Raw genomic sequence first — 18,966 nt, 5'->3', positions numbered from 1 at the left:
AATGGCAAGTTGCAGGGAATGACAAGTCTAAAAAATGGAGTGACTCACTGCTTTCCAAATGATGTAAACAACCTTTGCTCTGTGGAAATGGCACCAGCTCCCCCCGTGGGATTTCAATGACAAAAAGTGGAAAAAGTCACATCACCGGGCATTTATGTTTCTGCTCCTTATTTTTAATTTAGCTCTGCAGTTGTACCTAGTGGTGCTTGTGCTGGGCTCTCCAACACAGGTAATGTCAACATCTCACAGTGCCCAAGAGCAGAGCTGAACCTCTGAGCCCAGGACATCCAAAGTGGTGCTAAAGAACACACCAAGCAGCTGAATCCCTGCAGAGCTCATAACCTTACAGCTGCTCAGCTAAAATCCTGAAATCCTCAATTAACCTTCCAGAGACACAACAGTGCTGCAAGCACCTGAGTTTATTTTCGTATTCCTTGAAGTTTTGCCTTTTTCTCTCGTCACTGCAGTGTAAAGGGTGTGTGGTAATATCAGCTGCATAATAGAAATCAAATTAAATATGGAGTGGAAGGAATGAAGAACAGAGAAGGAATCTCCATAATTTTTATCCTCAGCACTTTGAATGTGCTGGCCCAGGTATTTTTATTTGGTGCTTTTCCTTAAGTGCCTGCTTTCAAAAGTGCTCATAAATCCAGCTGAATTTAGGCTGTGTGCAAGCCTAAACAGATTCCCACTGTGGCAAGGTCTTCCAAATCTGCCCCACCCACAGGTAATTAAAGAGGATGAGCTCTTTGGGGTAAAATTATCTTTCATGTCCAAAGAGTTTTCTTGGGTCCCCTGGAAGAGCTGAGGCTCACCTCAAAGCTGCAGAGGGGAGATGCAATAAAAACCTGGTGTTACCTTCTCGATGGTTGAGATGGTGACTTGCCCTGGTGCTTCCTGGTTCTCTGAAATCCAGTTTCTGCGAGCCATTTCTTCCCACTCTGCTTGCATCTTATCCCAAAACTCTGTGTCAGACTAGAAGAAAAGGAGGAAAAGAGAAAATTAACAAAAAACTTTAAACTAAAGGTTTCTGTGCTTTTTTTTAAACAACTTTTGAATTTCTTTCTACCAGTGGTCTGAGTGTCAATTTTGCTGAGCAGTATTAATTCTATTAATAATCACATGGACTGTGTTTGGAGTTCCAGATAATTAAATCTCATCTCTTATATTTTGTCAACAGAGCACTCTTTATCTCAGAGGCACTGTATGTCCTGTTTGAAGCAGGATTTGCAGCAGCTTACACTGCATCTTATTGATGCTAACAGCAAATTGTTACATAAAATTTGAAGGCAATCAATGCTGAAAGTGACTGGACAAAGAAAAGAAAGGAAAAAAAAAAGGAAAATCAAGTAAGTGCATATGCAAAATAACAATAGATAAAACAGCTTGAAAGAGAGCAAGCATTGCTTACTTTGGTATATTTAGCATAATTTTCAGCTGCGACAAAGAGAAATGCCAAGCTTAGACAGAGGGTTTTGTGCAAGGGATGTAATACAAATTGGGCTTTTTGACAAAGTGGAGAAATCTTAATACTGCATTGTATACTCTGCTGTGAAAGGAATCCACAAGAGATTATAGAATCATACAGTCAAATTAATATTCAGCTCAAAGATGAGGGAAAAATGCTCATACAAGAGAAGGAGAAATTATGAAAAACAGATGAGATTTAGGGCAAGGAATGAGATTAGCAACGACCAGAAGGAGGGAACAACTGTGGCTACTAGGAAAGGATGCCAAGAAACAGAAATAGAATTATGGAAGGGGAGAAGCCAAATTAAGGTGCTACTTTTTCAGCCTCCACACACTAGTCATGAGACTCTGAGAAGGAGATCCAGAGCAGAGTATTTGCAGAGCACTACCAGCCATTCCAAAATTCTCCAGTTCCTACAAGGACATGGCCAGTGTTTCAGTGAGCTGACAGCACTGGGGGCACAGTTTCTCAGCTTATTTATATCAAAGACAACAGCACAAATATATCTATTGAGATTTAGACAGAACCATTTGAGAGCAAGGTGCTAATCAAAATTAATTGAAGGTTTTATGAACTGCTCCAGATAGTTTTGTATGAGTCTTTGTTATAAGGCTGACAGCTTTGGTGCAGCTCCACAGCCAGGCATGACTGGAAAAACAGAGCTTAAAATGTGATTGCATGGCTTGCTGTAAACCTCCATAGGTGCTGGGGAAAAGGAAAGCAAACTGTCCTCCATTCAGGAAGAAATTCAGGATTGTCTGAATCATGCAATTATTGGATCTGTGAAGGTTTCTGCTACGTTCCTCTGTGCAAAAGGAAATAAGTTGGGAATCATTCACTCTTGGAGAGGAGATTTCACTCCAGGTAATAGCAGTGAACTGCCCCTGACCACTCTGTTACACCACTTCAGAATTTGCTCTCATTCCAGACTTGAAGAAAATACTTTCATATAAAGAGTTGTGAGATTGCACTGAAATGTCCATTTAGGGTTTGAAAAGGCTGGGAGCATGAATCAGATCACTCTCTCTTTAAATCTTAGCACCCATGACAAGAGGCAATTGAACCCCCAAAAAGATCCTGTTCAACAGATGCCTCCATCAACCTGAGATTTGTCCTTCTCATTCAGCACAAATCTGCCCAGCACTGAAATAAAAATTATGTGATCATGTTTAACCAGCAGTAAATTTGAGATTCAGCATGAGGTAAAGATGTGAAAATTTTCCTTTCCTTCAGATAAAAATTAATACAAGTACTGAAAACGAATCAGTAATGGCCTTATTTAGCCAGATTAATTTATAGAAATAATTATATATTATATATTATATATTATATATTATATATTATATATTATATATGTATAGTTTCATATATGTATTTTTTAATTAGAACTTTTGCTTGCATTTTTCTGACAAAAATTCCTTATGAATCAATGGTGTGGAAATATCACATCATATTTCTGTGGTTAGTAAGCAAGTGGATTTAGGTCTTAAATTCAAATTTTGCTGTTTAATTATATATTTATATATTTTATATATATTTATATATTTATAAATCTCATAGAAGTTCACTCTATGTAAAAACCCAGGGAATTACTGTGCACTCAAGTAGGCACCCTGAATTTCCATTTAGAGAGTCAAGGGAGGGGGGGAAATGCAATGAGACCAGCTTTGCTGTAATCTTTCTCAGCTCATCCTGCACTCCTTGGACACAGGACCCAGAGTGACTTTGCAGGGATAAGGGGAGGTTTGGGCCAGAATTCTGAGGATGTTCAGCACGAGAGGTGTCTGAAACAGCCACAGCAAAGCTGCCCTGAGCATCTGGACCAGGCTCTGACCCAATGCTGGGGTACCAATGTTAACAGCAGAGCAGTTCAGTGTCCTTGAGGAAGAGAACTGTAAATATTACAATTGTAAATATTGGAAATATTACAGGTTTTGCTGAAGGCTTAAGTCTATTTCACCTGCCTTTAGTAGCAATTTTTTCATTGACTTCAGTGGCAGGAGGGTTAAATTAATATTGAGACTTTCTGAAACCTGGCTTTGGATCAAGGCTCCTAGGTCTAATTTTAGCTCCATTTGCTACACCACCAGTGCCAATTAACCTCATTTCAATGTTTTTGCCACCTTAAGGCTGGCAAAGTACTCTGGATAAACCAAGAGTTTTCAGCCCAGTTGAACACATTTAACACATTCTCAGATCATCTGCAGCAGTTAAGAGGAATGACAACCAGGAAAAATGTTCATACCATCTGACTTCTTCCAAGCAGAAAATTCTGCATTTTGTCAAAAAGGATATTTTTACTCCTAGTATTTAAAAATATGCTGAAGCAGTTAAACAAATGGGAGGCAAAATATTCCCAGGCTCTTTATTTCCTATGATCCAATGAAAGAGGGCAGGGGAAGTATTTATAAATTTACCTATTGTCATAATTTCTGGAATTTTGCCTGTCCTGTATTGCCAAATATTAATTTGAAATATAGCTCACTGACCAATGCATAAGCAAGGTTCTGTCATTGTTCTCTGAATTACTGCATTACCAAACTCTTTGATGTGAAAAACCCAGTAAGTTAAACTTGTGTGCTTAAATAGGTAAAATTTCCTTAGCTCATATCTTCTTGAAACAAAATCTGAAAATTTTACTGAGGTTTAGAGATAAAAAATGTTTATCAAGGCAAAGATTCCCACTGTGTTTTGAAAGAGTATCAAATGAAATGCATCTGAATGACTCAAGTTCCTGGTTCCTAATTTAACATATGGTTTGGCCAGTTTTAGGCCCATCCAAAGAAATGTCTAAATAGTGAGACAGGAATATTGCAGGTACAGAAAGGATCCAACCAGCACTCATGGGAACCACAAAGCTGATGGTCCTGGAATGTGTTTTCCTAGGCTAGAACAAATTAATCCCATCTTTTTCCTCCTATTGTCACATAATTTAGCTGTAATGTGCTCTGATGCTTCAGAGCAGTACATTATACAGCAGATGGTTCATGTGACATTGTGTTGTAAATAAAATTATGCTGGGAAGGACAGCTCAAAATTTCTTATGCATAAGCTCACAAAACAGTGTGGCATCTGCAGTTTAATCAGAGAAATGTGGAAGAAGAAAATAGCAAAGCAGCTTTTTTTTCCATCTCTGAGAATTCTCAGTTGGAAGTTTTTGTACCTTCTTGCTTTTATTTTTATTTATTCTAACTCATCACCGGTAGGATGGTGGTACAATAAACAATTGTTTTAATGGAATAGAAGTACAGGATGGATCTGAATCCCCATCCTGGCATTTTTTAAAAATTCAAAAGTACATATTTTTGGTGAAACAGAGCTAATTATCAGAAGGATTGTGTTCTTATGGAACTTGGAAAATATTGAGACAAAAAAATCATGAGGCAAAAATCAAATCCAATTTCCAGAATAACAGAAAAGGTAGCAAGGTCTGCAAGCACCCAAACACTGCAAGGGAATCTGCCCCCTCTCTAGTAAAAAAGGTATTTTACTCACCACTTTATTCTTAAAAGATTTCCCAATGGCATAGACATCTTTAAACCTTCTTAAGAAAGAATTACCTCACAAATCTTCATTAATCTCAAAGTTTGACATCTTAAAACCATTCCCCAAGCGCTGAGGTGAATACTGGGTGGAGGATAAAGTTTGGTGTCTTCATTTACTGAATTGTTAATTAATTCCTTTCGAACTAGGCCACCAAGAACCTCAGATTTACTTCCTTTTCTTGATCAGTTCTCTGGCTAATCTTCCCACTTGGAGCTTTCCCAACTGAAGAATATTACACAGAAACATCCAAAGCCTAAAAAATGAATTTTTGACCCGTATCTATTCTCTGCTTAAGAAAGAACTAATCTTTCTGAGATGGGCTCCAATTTATTTCAATCACTCCAGCTTTCTTACTACTTCATTTTAGCTAGGATGAAAATTCAGCTCTTTTCAGATGCAAATGGAAATAACTGTTCTGTGAGTTCTTGAAGAATCCTTTCCTTTACATTTTAACTACCTGGCCCAAGGTTCTATTTTAAGCAGAAAGAATAAGTTAAGGCTGCCAGCTACAGCTGGGGAAACATTTAATTTGATTCTTTTTAATAGCTATTTTTGAGAGCATTTTAAAGTATTTTAACAACCTGTCTCTGTTGCCTCAGAATGACCTCTTCGTCTGTAGGGTTTTGGGTTTTTTTACAATATATTCTCCTCCTCACTTTACTCTGCACAGTAATTCAATAATGTCTTGTAATCTGTTGTTGGACTCAACTAATTTTTCTTACTGTGAGTGTCTGGAAACTCCCCATCACACAAGTTTCTGGCAATTGCAGGAGTTCTGTCATCATTTGCTTAACCACCAGCACTGAGATGTTCAGCATGAGATTCCCTGTGCTGCCTTCCCAGCTCTCAGCCCAGCACATCCCACCCTGAGGATCAGCAAGAAGGAACATCTAAAGCATCTCCAGCAGTAGAAATTTGAAAGCAGTTCCCTCCTTTCCTGCCAGGAGCAAATATGTGTGGGATGTGTGACACCAGAAACATCTCCTGTGCCTCACCAGAAGTTGCTGATGAAGAATTTATTTGATCTGGAAAGAAAAAATACCTTCTGTGCTTGGTTTATGAAAGAGTTAATTTACTGATTTTGTGCATTTTAGCTTTGTATGCTGAGACCAGATTTTTTTGTGTGTGCAATAAATCCCAAGAAACCATGGCAGAAACACAAGAAATCCATGGTACCTCCATCTTACCATAGCATACAATGAAAAAAACCCCTACAAATCAGATTAATTACTTCAACAAGAAATCCTCTTTCTATTTAGAAGGCAGTATCAGACTTAGGCATAGTTTTCTTTCTCATCAGCCAATATTAGTCTAGAATAGTTCTGCTTTCAACACTGGAATTAGAATGGTCTATAACTTGAGTTAGAAGAGTATTAAACTACATGACTAAAATTTAAATCTAAACTCAAACATCCCTACAGTGTTCTAGATGGTTTGGAGACTAATGAGCCTGCAGTGCTAAAAATGCTAAAAATAACCAGTTTTGAGGAACTAGTTTCACAGCTTCATTCTCTGCACCCTAAGAACTAATTTCAGTGGCTGTTACATAATTTAGCCTGAAATTCTGTCCTTGCTGGAATGGAGTCTTGGCTCTTTGTGGTGATAGGAACCCCTAAGAAGATAATGAAGATAATGATGCTTCAGATCAATGCTTATATCAAATTTTTTGTGGAGTTCTGCTAAAAACCCGTGTTCTACTTTGTGTTCAGACAGGATCAATTTGGACTAGTGGTATAGGACAACACACAAGAGATGTTTTAGATGTTGGAATTGTAGAAGTCAATGAAAAAACCCCAGAAGTACAATAGGAGAACTATCCAAATACCTCTATCTTCTCAAACCAAATAGATTTACCAGGAAACAAGAATACTCCTGTGCTTAGCATTCTGCCACTGGTTGTAAAAATGTGAAAATGGTGCAGGGTTGGTGCTTCTGCACAGCTCTGCTTTACAGCAGGTAATTGTGCTGTTCATCAGTGATTCTGAGCTCTGGTTGCACAGGAGGATTTGGTTTGTGTCTGGGTGTAAAGAACTGATGGCACACAATTCCCTCTTTTACTTGTGGTTTGGAATTAGCTACATCTATGGGGCATTCAGCCATTTGCTCTACCAATAAAAATCCAGCTTAAAAACTTGATTATCTCTAATGTTTTTTTATAGCTCTGTGTTTTGGATTTCCTTTTTTAAAAGAGACAAGTTGCTACTTTAAATTAATAGCTCCAGGAATTGCATCTTTTCTCTGTTTTAAATAATCCAATTCCAACTCTCTCCTCTGCTTGTGCTGCAAGATAAAAAAGAAATCTGTAGAACTTCAGCTGAAAATGAAAACTGTAAATGAAACAATACCTCAACAGCTGCCTTTGCTCTTTCAAATTCCTCCTCCAAGGAGTGATTTCTGGAGAGAAGAGGTGTTCCCCAACGCTGCTCCTTACTTGACCGTGCCTAAAAAATAGAAGAATAAATCAGAAAGGGATGATAGACCCTCTGTCACACTTCTGAGTTATTTCCTTAATTGTCTAGAGCCCCAAATGACCTTTTTCTTGGGGAAAACTACTTCTTTCCCTGCATGAATTCCTCTGAATTCTCTTACACTGTAGCAGAGTTCCCACTTCTCATGGGAAGCAGAGTAATTTATCTTTTGTAGATTTTTCATTTCACTCAAGATGTGTGAAAGATAAAGAGGCATACAAGAAAAGGCAATGCAAGGCTTGGACTACAAAAGGAGAGAGCTGAATATTTTGTATAAGACTTTTACCTTCCTTGTTCCTTCTGCACTATGACTGTGGTGATGCTCTCCACTGACTATGAGCCAGGAAGAAAACATTTTATTTTCCCTGCACATTTTGTGGTTTTCTTTCAGGTTTTCTTTTGGGATCACATTGGAGAGCTGGGTTTGCCCTGGATACCACTGGAAGGGCAAATCTTTTTCACAATCAGCATCTCTCTTATGTACCATACTATTGTTCAATCCCACTGGAAGCACATAGTAACTTTTCTCCTGTTATTTTTCTAAAAGCAATGTTTTGTTTGTTTGTTTGTTTTACAAAAAGCACTGTACAAAACCAAACAATATCTAAGGATGGCAGGAAAAGCACAAAGTGGCCTAATCTTGCTAAACAAGGCTCTGACTGCTAATCCCTTCCCCAGTGTTTGTCAAGAGGTTAAACTCATTAGCCACTTGTGTGCCCATGCTTCAATTGCATTAATTTCCCTGATTATATTTCTGATGACTGTACTTGTAATATTAAATTTCTGTGAACCACACTGCTATATGACTAATTTTGATCACATCAGACTCATTGAGCTGTCTCTGCAAAAGTTGGAATGGGCTCTGCTGGGATGGAACATCTGACACTCATTTGTCACATGTGATGTATGGTCAAACACATTTCTCCGTGGTTGTACACACATGGGTTTTTTCCTAGAAAGATGACATTCATTTGTCAAATGAGCCCTAGGTTCTCTATTTTGTTCCTGAGGCTTTGGTCTCTCAGTTAGAGAGCAATGAGTGAAATGCACATTGAGTGGATGAAACACATAAGGTAAGCAAACAAGAGTACAACACAATTTCTGTGAGAAGCTGGTGGTGGTGGTGGGAACTGTGAGTGTTCTCCTGTGCTGGCCTCTGGACTCTGCCCTGACAGGAAACTCAGAGTGAGGGAATGTCCACACTGAGGATCTATTGCTTCTGCTTTCACATCTTCTTCCTCTAGTCCATGTTTATAAAAAACTATTTTCCTTTGGTGAGGGCAGGAAGAGATTTCAGGTTGTCATTGAAAACAAATCAAAACGCAGTCCTATACATAAAACAGTTCCTTTACTGATTAATAGAGCAGAAGAGATAACTGGTTCAGATAAGTCATTTGTCAGTGTATCACATGATGGCATTTGTCTGTCAACACCCATGGAACCAAAATGATGTCTGGAATAAATTTCTTTGAGAAAGTTGCTTGGGTTTAATTTAAAGTTATCGAGAGACCTTAATGTCATCACTTTATTTGCAATTTGTTTAACTGCCCTCCTTGTTTCTCTTATTAATTTTAATTTCACTTTCTCTATTACTTTTTTTTCACATACTTTTTTAATACTCCTTATTTTCTCTGAAGTAAGATACTGATGATTTTAATCAGGTTTTAGTGATATAAGGACATTTAATAATATAAAAGCATAAAAACATTAAAAATTCTCAATATGAAACATTCAGATTTTAACCATTTTGTGTCACTTTTACTCTCCCTCTTAATTTTCTATAGGCATACAGACAACCAAAATTAACCCTTTATTCCAGCACCTGTCTCGCTGCTTCTCTATGCAGAAATCAGGTGATCTCCTCTCTCCCACTAATTATGTTTGCTTCTACAGATTCCTCTTCCCCCAGTACTGCACAGGTAACACTCCTGTTGTTTCAAACAGCTTTCCAGCACAGTCTTGTAAGCAGAGCCTGCATTTTTGCTCTGAAATGTGTGATTTTCCCAGGGACTGTATTGCAATATGTATTTATACAGTTGCCTTGATCACCAGCTCCTTTTTACATATCCCTTATTTTTTTTTTATTCCACTGTTGCATCATATGGAAATTCTCTGAGGAATTTGCTTGCATGTTTATTTTCAGATCAATACAACTGAAGAACATTGTTTGTCTTTGGAATCCCAGAACAATCCCTGTGTGATTACAATTCCTAGTAAATAACTCCTGCTCCTGAGCCCTCAGGTTGGCCAGTTTTAATCTGTTTAACAACTGCTTTATTTCACATTGTGTCGTGCCAATTTTACAAGCAGAATATGACATATTAATTCAAAACTCTTGTAGAGTATCACGCATCAAGATTTATCAACTCGACCTGTAATCCGATCAAGGAATTAAATTTGTTTTCCTTGACACAGGACTCTATTGATAGGCTCTAATTATGGTCCTGGCCTTTTCATTATTTATGACTTGGCTCCTGCAAACAGTTTGATTACTTCTGCTTTTTACCCATTTGTTTCCAGTGACTGCCATTCCTTGGGTCAAGGACAATGCTGTAAATGAGGATGTTCAGATTGAGCTGTACTGCAGAAGGGCAGAGAGAGCAGCAGAGGGGCAGCACAGAGGGGAAAGAGGACAAGAAGCAGAGAGTTCCCCTCCTCTGCCACATGGCACTTTGTCCCCACATCATCCCCACAGAAACAGACTTTCTCCTCCATTAAATGTACGTTAAAAAACCCACATAAGCTGCATTTGCACATAGACAATGCAGAGCTGTACTGTGGGCTGTGACACCCTGAAATGAAGAGCCCCTTAAAAAGCCCCAAATTTGCTGCTTTTTGCTGGTCCAGGGAGAGGGGATGGGAGTGGAGGAGCAGCCCTGGAGAGCTGCACAGCCCCAGCAGGGGATGGGATGGGGCAGCCCTGGAGAGCTGAAATATTTTAAATGCCCCAGAAAATACTTAAAGAGTTAAAATATGAGCAGACTTTATGCATAGAAAATGGAACATATTATCTTCCTCTGCAGTTTATAACCCTTCAAAATCCCCCTTCCCCCCAAACACTGTAGGTTATCTCAGTACCAATAAAAGCATAACAAGGAAATTTTCAGAATGGCAGATAAAAGAAAGAACAAGGATACTCTGAGCCAATACAGTTTAAAAGTTAATAATATATAAAATATGATCTGAGTAAATGCTGAGAAGCCACATCCAGTGACAGCCACCAGTGACCACTGCCCATTATAGCCTTCAAACACATTTCTCCCTTGTAGTTCAAAGCTTGTCTTTTGGATTTTGTATTGGCACAAGTGCTGGTAAATAAAGGATTTTCTTAAGAAGATTGAATAATTTTAATGAAAATATGACCTAGTTACTTAGCATTTCACTTTGAGGAGCTAAATCTAACATGTCAAAGATGAGTGATGAGGTGATTGGGAAACTGCTGATGGAAAACTGCAGCAAGTTTGACAAGATGAAATATTTAGGGTATGGCAGAATGTGTTGTTGCATTTGCAAAGGTTACCCTTAAATGAGATAGACAAGACCTATAGAGGACAAAATATGGAAAACATATGCTTTGATAAAAGCCCTAATGTGATTTCTCCTGCGAGCAGATTAAGAATTCAGTCAAGACAGATGAGTCTGAGTGCTGGGAGCTGACAACTCTGAGAGTCCAAGTGTGAGGAGGATGAAACAGGCAGTGAACAAAACCACACTTCCCTGTAACCTACCTAGAATAAGAGCAAATTCTCCCTTCATTTCTCTGCATTATTAATTTCACATTTTTTTTCTCGAATGGATGACAGGTTTGAAACAAGCAGGTTACGACAAACCAGAACAAAACATGAAATGTACCAAGACAACAGATAAGAAGTTTAGTCTCTGCTTTTTTTTCAAGTTGACTTATTCAACTTCATGGGTTTTTTTATTTTGAAGTCATTTTACAAAATATTATGGAGCCTTAACTAACTGAACTTAAACTGTGTAAAAAGTGTGGATTTTTGCTTCTGCAGTTATTCTAGTGGAAGATAAAAAGGAAATAGACCTTATAAAGTAGAGATACACTGAATTTGTAATTGCTTTTACAAAAGCCACAGCATTTAAATCCTGTGACTGTCTACCTGGCTTACACACATTCTTGGTTGAGCACAAATGTGCTGGAATTTGGATCTGCTGGGCTGAGGAACAGCTTCCTAAAAGAGGGTCAGAGGTGCTTCAATATCAGCTCAAAGCAAGTGAGAACACAGCATCCATTTCAAGTGGATGGCACTGTGTAATAGGTGTTTTCCATTACTGAGATGTACAAATCTATTGTAGAGAAAGGAAAGGTATCATGCATTACAACTTGTGTGAGGCTTTCCAGAGGGGAAGAAAAAAAATCCCTGTTTGTGCTGTAGAGACAGCAGGGAAGTAAAGAACATGTTTTTGCCTAAGAGAAACCCAAAATGGATCTGATAACTGGGTTCTGTTTCTAATTTCTGGGGAAAAAAAGTATAATCTTAGCATACACATTTGGCACGTAGTGTCTCATTTTTTTCATTTTTCCATTTTTAAATGAGGCAATTATTTTTCATTAATTTCCAGATTTTCTATCTGACAGAAGGTTTTTCAAGCTCATGCCTAAAAATAGCTGTGGGAGGTGAGAAAATGATTTTCAACTAAAAGCCAATCCACCAGAAAACTCTCTCTTCCCCCTTCCAGTGGCAGTGGCTGAAGTCTTTCAGTTAAAAAGTAAGAAGCAGCAAAGAAGGTGTGTGAACAGCCTGATCTATCAGAATGTACATATAAATGTATTTGTATATATTTGTACCTGTGTGTGCATACATGCATGCAACCCTCAGCAATCATTTCCAACAAGACCTGTCCAAGACACAATACAACAGTGGAATTGGGCAAATCTACAAACCTTCAGGCCAGAGCCCTCGGTATTAGAGTTCCTTTTCCAGCAGGAAAAAGTCCTGTGACCACACTGCTCCCCCACCTGTGGAGATAAACTGCTAATGAACATTGCTGCAATGATTGCTTCCTGTTTTCCTCAGCAATTTCCCACTTCTGGGGGTTCCTGCCTGACCAAGAGACCTGAAGGATAGAATTCAATATGGGTAGGGAACCACTACAAGTCTGAATTTCAGAGCTGGAGCGAGGGGAAAAAGATGATGCTGTAAATTGTAGTTTGAAGTTTTTCCCTCTGTACAGGAAAGTGTCAATTCACTGCAGTATTAAACTCTGAATGTTTCAGGTGCTGACACACTCAATTTCATAACCTATTCATTTCAGAGGTGTGTGAAGATATTTTCCCTGATGATCCTGAAAATATCCCATGAGCAATTCTCCCAGAGTGTCAGTGATTAGCCAGTGGGAAGTTCCTCCTTGCCTTTTCATGGTTAATAAACCTACCAAACCCTCTTACCTGTATTGCAGGTGCAAGTTCTAATTCTGATGCTGAATCAGAGTCCAAGGCACTCTTGACATTAGCCAGCTCAGACTGTGATCTGTTTTCTGTGGACCTAGAAATAATGCATTTACACACTCAGCACCAGGACACAGTGTCCTGTGTCTTCAGGTTCACAAGCACACAATGATTAGTCAGGTTATTTCCTTCAACTGAATTGTTTAACTTGCACTAACACTTAATCAAAAGTGCCTGGACCCTTCTTTGTGCTCTCATACTCTTCCATTTCAACTGAGGCTGGACAAAGACACAAGTCTGTGCCTCAGTCAGTGTCTAAATACCAACCAGCACAATAAAGGATTTCCCTGCATGTCTCTGTAGAATTCTCACCACCATTTATTAAGTAACTGCACCTGCTACTTTCCACACCATTAAAAATTGCGGGCAAAATGGCATTTATCGTGCACTTCTTTGTGATACATTGCCCAAAATATATGCTTGGACACATTTAATGTCACCATAACAAGTTTAAATTATGATTTTTTTTATCAAGCAAGCATCTCTGTGAATTAAGAAAGCTGGGCTGGAAATATTTTTTTTAAGGAAAGCAAAAAGTTGTACCATAAAATCTCCTTTGATGGAGCTCTGGATGACGATGACGTTCTCTCTGCAGAAGGGTGGGCCTTGCTACTCCTGTCTCCATGAAAACTGACATCATCCCATTTCTCTATCTGTGTCTGAATGTCAACTGAAAAACAAGAATAAATATGAATCTTTTAAAGAAACCCCTGCTGAGAATTTTATCTCCTCAGTAAAATGTATGTTATAGAGAAAATAATGCCACCAAAGCCTATATTTTTATAAAGGTCCACCATAAAGAAACATTGTGCACCTTTCTAGTTGATACAGTGTGAAAATATTTGGAAATTCAGAACACTTTTCTAAATCTGTTAGCATTCATGGTCAAAATGTCAGTGTAATTCTTGACTTCAAATCAGTAATTTCTATGTAATTTAAACAAATTGTAAAAATGAAGCTTCTTTTAGAGACTAACATGTGAAAATGACTATGTAGGCAACTGATATTATTCAGTCATGTCAGATTCACTTTGCAAAGATCAGATGTTCAGCTCCTGTTTGAAGATAAAGGTCTCTAAAAGAATTTCTGTGATGATGAATGGAAAATTTGCTGCCTTGGTATAAATTACATTTACCTTGCAAATTTCTCAGTTGCACTGCAAGTAATTTAGTTTGGATGGAACTAAATCAAATTCACCTTTTCCAAAGCTTGTCGATAGATCAGGCTTGGCAGGAAATTGAGTTGTTTTGGGGATTTTTTTTTCAGTCTGTATAAATATATCTCTCTTGTCAAGAATGGATGATTTTTTTCTCTCCTGTGCAGAGATAAAGCAGTATTTACAAATATAAATGTGCATTTCTGACACCTGCAGGTCTGAAAAGGACATCAGCATGGGTGCCTCTCATTTGTGTCCTTTACCAATTTCTCATCACACCCCTACAGATTTTTCTACCATTTTACACACCCTGACTAAATTCCTTTTTCCAAAGAAATTTCAAAACTTTATTAGCACACTTAGGGTCAACTTAATAGGTACAATGGCAGAGGCAAAATGAAAAATGTGTTTAAGGTTTGAAGTGCTTCAGGTAGTTTATAATGGGAAGCAAAGGCTACACTGCTGAAATGGGGTGCAGCAAAAATTCTGGTGTTGCTCATTGTTTTGTGAAAGTAGCCAGGAGAAACTTGTGCTAAGCAGGGCAAGGGAGCACTGATGAAACAGCTGCACTCTTACCTAAATCTAGAGAAGACTTGTCTGCAACTCTGGCAGCCTGGACTTTCTGCTCAGAATCCACACTGATCAGGTCAGGATTCTCTGTCTTCTTTCTGAGGGTTGAAGCTTTTACGCCTTCAGTTCTTGAAGGATTCTCTGATTTCTTTGCTTTGTTTTGGGTTTGTGAGACAGGTTCACTAAGATCCAAGAGATCCAGACCTGTTGATAATACTTAGAGACAAAATGTTAAAATTCAGTGTTGTTTGAATTCAAATAGCTCACTTTTTAAGATTTGTTTTAGTTGGGGAAAAAAAATACTGATGTGTTTGTATTTAGCCAGAGTAAGTGTGTATTTCCTGGCTAAAGATGATGACCAGTATGTTAAAATCTACCTGGGGATTTCAAGTGCTTAACTGAATGCTGTTTAGTGGATTTGCAAAAAAGGCTTTTCCTCTGAAAATCTTAAAGACATCTGAGGTCTTATGGCTGGGGCCTTCACAGGGTTCCCTCTTTTGTGAGGGTTCCCTGTTCAATTCAGCTTTTGGATAAGATTTGGTTTAATATCAGATTTTTTTAAGTCCTGGGGCAGTGCTGTTGTGCCACAATCCATTTAGGAATAGCTCTCGGGGTGGACCTGGGTCAAAGAGGAATGTGGATGTTTATTAATGTTTTCTGCTGTTGTTGGTGTTTGTCCTTTGGGTCATAAACACTGAGCATAAAGTCTAATGCCATTTCTATTAAGGACTGTATCAGTATGAAAGAAATGTTCAATTTCAGCTCTTCTTTTAAAATTTGCCTAAAGTGTAACATTCACAATTCTTTAGCATGTAAAAGGTAGAAAAACTCATTTTTTATCATCATGTTACAGGGCAGGTGTTTTTCACAAATCTCTTTGCATTACCTCTTGCAGTGCTTTATCTGTTTTCTTGGAAATCACTGAATTTCATCAATCTTCATAGAATATTTTTATTTTATTATTAAATAAATCTAATTGACACCCTCACCCCAATCTGATAGATATTCAAGGCAAGTGTAAAATTTACAGGTAAATTTTAAAACAAACCATTCTTAAACAATCTGAAAGAGTTCTATTCATCCCTGCAATATCTTCAGCTATATTTTTTAAAGGGAAAAATTATTACTTACAATTGTTATCTAATTCAGTATTTCAGCTTTTGTTACTACAGACACATTAATTACATGTGCAGATAATCACTCAGCTGTCAATTATTCATTTAATAATTTGCATGGGTGTAAATTTTAATTAAATGGCTTCTAACAAGCCAAGTCCTTTTCTGAGGCAGGAAGAGAGCCCAGTAGGGCAGTGCTGATATTATTGTCTCAGCTGATCTCTCAACAGCATTGATTACCTCTGCACAGACACCAAGGAGGAGTGGGATGATTTCTAAAAATACTTTCAAATGACAATATACTTCAAATAGAATTCAGTGTAATTCAAAAGTTTTCAGGATTCATTCATAGATGTCATTACCTTCTCTACTGCCTCATTACAACACAAAGAAGGTAAGAAATATATTAAATCCTTTCACTAACAAAGTGTCTGAACTCAGCCTGGTTTAAGTGTTCTGATACTTACCCCCTTTTTCTCTCTAAAAACTCATCCAAGATTTTATTAAAAAAAAAATCTTTCTAGAGTAAGGAATGAGTTTGATTAAAACCAGACTAAACATGAGTTTTCCCATAGGTTAAAATTTTGCAAAACCAAATACAGAGAATTGATTCAGACTCATATGTACATCCTGTGAGACTTAAACAAATTGCATTAATTTCAATCCCAAAGATGTCATTAATTTCACATCTATCTGCTAGAATTGATGTGATTTGAATCACACCAGATTTCCCCTAAAATGTAATGACCAAAAGTTTTTCTTATAACAGGTCAAGCAATCACAATTTAATGCCAGCTTTTGATTTTGTGCACACAGTAACAAACTGAGAAGTCACTTGATAAAAATGTGCCATAATTAAGCTAAAACTAAAACTATTTTTCTCTAGTGAGGGATAGTAAAAAATGTTGTTTACCTGCAGTATTTGATGTTACAGGCCTGGCAACAGCTTCTGGCTTAGTTTCACAGAGAAAGTCATCAATGGAGGGACTCAGGAGGGGTCTGCTCTCCTGTTGCTCATTCACCAGCTAGCAACAAAGAACCCCAGGTCACAGAGTGTTCTTGGGATGCAGAATTTACAGAAATAAAACATATTCTCACAATATCATGTGCTTTATTTTTAATTGTGAGAGTAAGATATTGCAATTAGACGATGCACAAATAGCACTGGGATTAAAATAAAATAAGCTTTAGTTACTGTTTTGGGGCAGAATTATATTGCAGTTTAACAAGTCACACAAAAAATAAAGCAGCAAGATGATTTTTCCTTAGCAGTTATTGCATACTATTGCTTATAGGGCTAAAGTTACAGGGCCTGATGCAGCTCCCTTCAAATCCATGGTGAAGTTGCCCTTCTCTGTCACCAGGATGATAAACAGGGCTTGTTTTCTCTTTTTTGAGGTGGTCTTTTCCCCCCCCACAAGTAACATGCTTCCCCACAGAACTTCCACAATAGCATTTCATCTAGCAAATAAGCATTAGCCCACTAAACAATAACCTGCTGAGACAGGAATTCTCTATCATAAATGATATGTGAATGGCAGTGGATGGAGCCTGGTGAGTGTATGAACTTCCTGCATGAGCTCTGACTGTGGGAGGACTCATAAAATGCTTTTTATTTATGAGCAGTTTTCCATTTTTAATTGGATGAATGCATTGGTGCTCTGCTACCTGAGAGAAATCTCTGTGTTACAGGCTATTTAATGTATCAGAATTAAAAAGATAAATCTGTACAAATCTCAGAAATAAATGTCTCCTCTTTGCCATCTATCTCTGATTAGAGGATTAAGATCTCAGCTGAGCTGGAGGGATGTCTGGTGGTGTGCCCTGCACTTACATTATCTTAATATCTTAATTTCTTTATCTGAAAAAATGCTTTCCCACTGTTGCTTTTGTCTGGAGGTGTTTCAGCTTCATTTTATTATCTCCATCTTCTTCTCAACCTTCTGTTCTAACTCTTCTTCCATTGTTGAATTTTTAAAGTTTTCTCTCAGATATGTTAGAATTTTTAAATTTAGGATGCGAACATGGACTAAAACTGGCCAAAAAGGGTATTTACTCACCCTCATGTTTGTTAAATACTGGCTCTGAGCTACTCCAGCAGCAGGACCATCTCTAAAGTTATTACAGCAAACCAGATTAGATTCACTGCTGTTCAGTACTTGATTTCTGTAGTGCAAAGCTGCAGCGAAATACTGGAGCTATTGCAATAAGAGACCCACTATTTTGGATCAAACCTTTAATCTGATATCCAGCACTGACTTGCTGTGCTGCAAGCCTTGCCCAAATGCATCTGCCCAGGACCTCAGAGCTGTGCCCTGAAACACCATGGAAGTTTCCATGGAACACAGAGGAGGGATTGCCTGCCCAGCTGAGTGCAGATGCGGCATCTGAGTTTAGAAATGTGGCAGTGATGCTGTCCCAGCTCCAGATGTGCTAAACCCAGACTGCTAACCCCCAGACTGATGAATTCCCTGAGCCAGGGAATTCATCATGGGGGGGTTAACTCTGGGTTGCCTGTCCAGGTTCCTGCCTCATTCAATGCACAGAATTCCTGCTTAATTTCATTGGAAACTGCATTTATATCAACTGAACACCTTTGATTTCCATTATGCCCTGGTCTACAAATTTACCTAATGATTATGTTTAGGAATTAAGCAGACCTATATTTTCTTTCTATGATTTGGTGACAATCCTTACTCATGACTACTTTGAAAAACATGTGGATGCCTTAAGAGTTGAGTCTTTTCCAAACTACTTTTAGTATTTTAAAATTTTATCCCAATATCAGCAAAAGATGCTTGTATATATTTTTCTTTTTGCATTCACACAGCATAAAGAAAAGTCCTAGACCATTTGGAGAGGGACAGGAGGGAAGAAAGAAGAGGTTCTGTAAGAATCAGTGCAAATATAAAAATTCCATGGGAAGTACTCTGTTTCTGTGTCTTTAATACTATCAATAAGGTACATTATCACATAAGATTCAGATGCTTATCAGGTTTTCCATTACATTCCATGGAAATTTTCTTCAATAGGAAAGAACGGGGGAAGGATGAAATGAAGAAAGAATTATGAGAACCAAAGTACCCAAGCTCACTCATTGCAGACAGTGAAGAATAGAAAGGCAATTTATTGCCCAAACCTGCTGCAGAGGTCAGAGGATAAACTCTGGGAAG

The 18,966-nt window shown here is 38.0% G+C and overlaps 1 protein-coding gene across 8 annotated transcripts in view; it reads right to left on the bottom strand.

The window, feature by feature from the left end:
• The window catches only part of PEX5L (peroxisomal biogenesis factor 5 like), a 100,599-nt gene that overhangs the window by 8,614 nt on the left and 73,019 nt on the right, over positions 1-18,966 (bottom strand). For 3 of the 8 annotated variants that reach the window (XM_054283121.1, XM_054283119.1, XM_054283118.1), the window contains 7 exons: positions 16,707-16,818; positions 14,685-14,894; positions 13,496-13,622; positions 12,893-12,989; positions 12,389-12,463; positions 7,363-7,458; positions 859-975 (listed from right to left, as the gene is read on the bottom strand). In XM_054283121.1, coding sequence (XP_054139096.1) covers positions 859-975; positions 7,363-7,458; positions 12,389-12,463; positions 12,893-12,989; positions 13,496-13,622; positions 14,685-14,894; positions 16,707-16,818 — 834 coding nt within the window. The remainder of the gene's footprint in view (positions 1-858; positions 976-7,362; positions 7,459-12,388; positions 12,464-12,892; positions 12,990-13,495; positions 13,623-14,684; positions 14,895-16,706; positions 16,819-18,966) is intronic. The other 5 variants (XM_054283120.1, XM_054283122.1, XM_054283125.1 and 2 more) reach the window with 3 other exon arrangements.

This window comes from Melozone crissalis, unplaced genomic scaffold (genome assembly GCF_028551555.1).
Source record: "Melozone crissalis strain CALT ecotype California unplaced genomic scaffold, PUWL_Pcris_2 ptg000034l_1, whole genome shotgun sequence".
Taxonomy (NCBI): Eukaryota; Metazoa; Chordata; class Aves; order Passeriformes; family Passerellidae; genus Melozone; species Melozone crissalis.
Note: the sequence above shows the minus strand (reverse complement) of the source record. Positions and strands in the feature narration are given on the sequence as shown.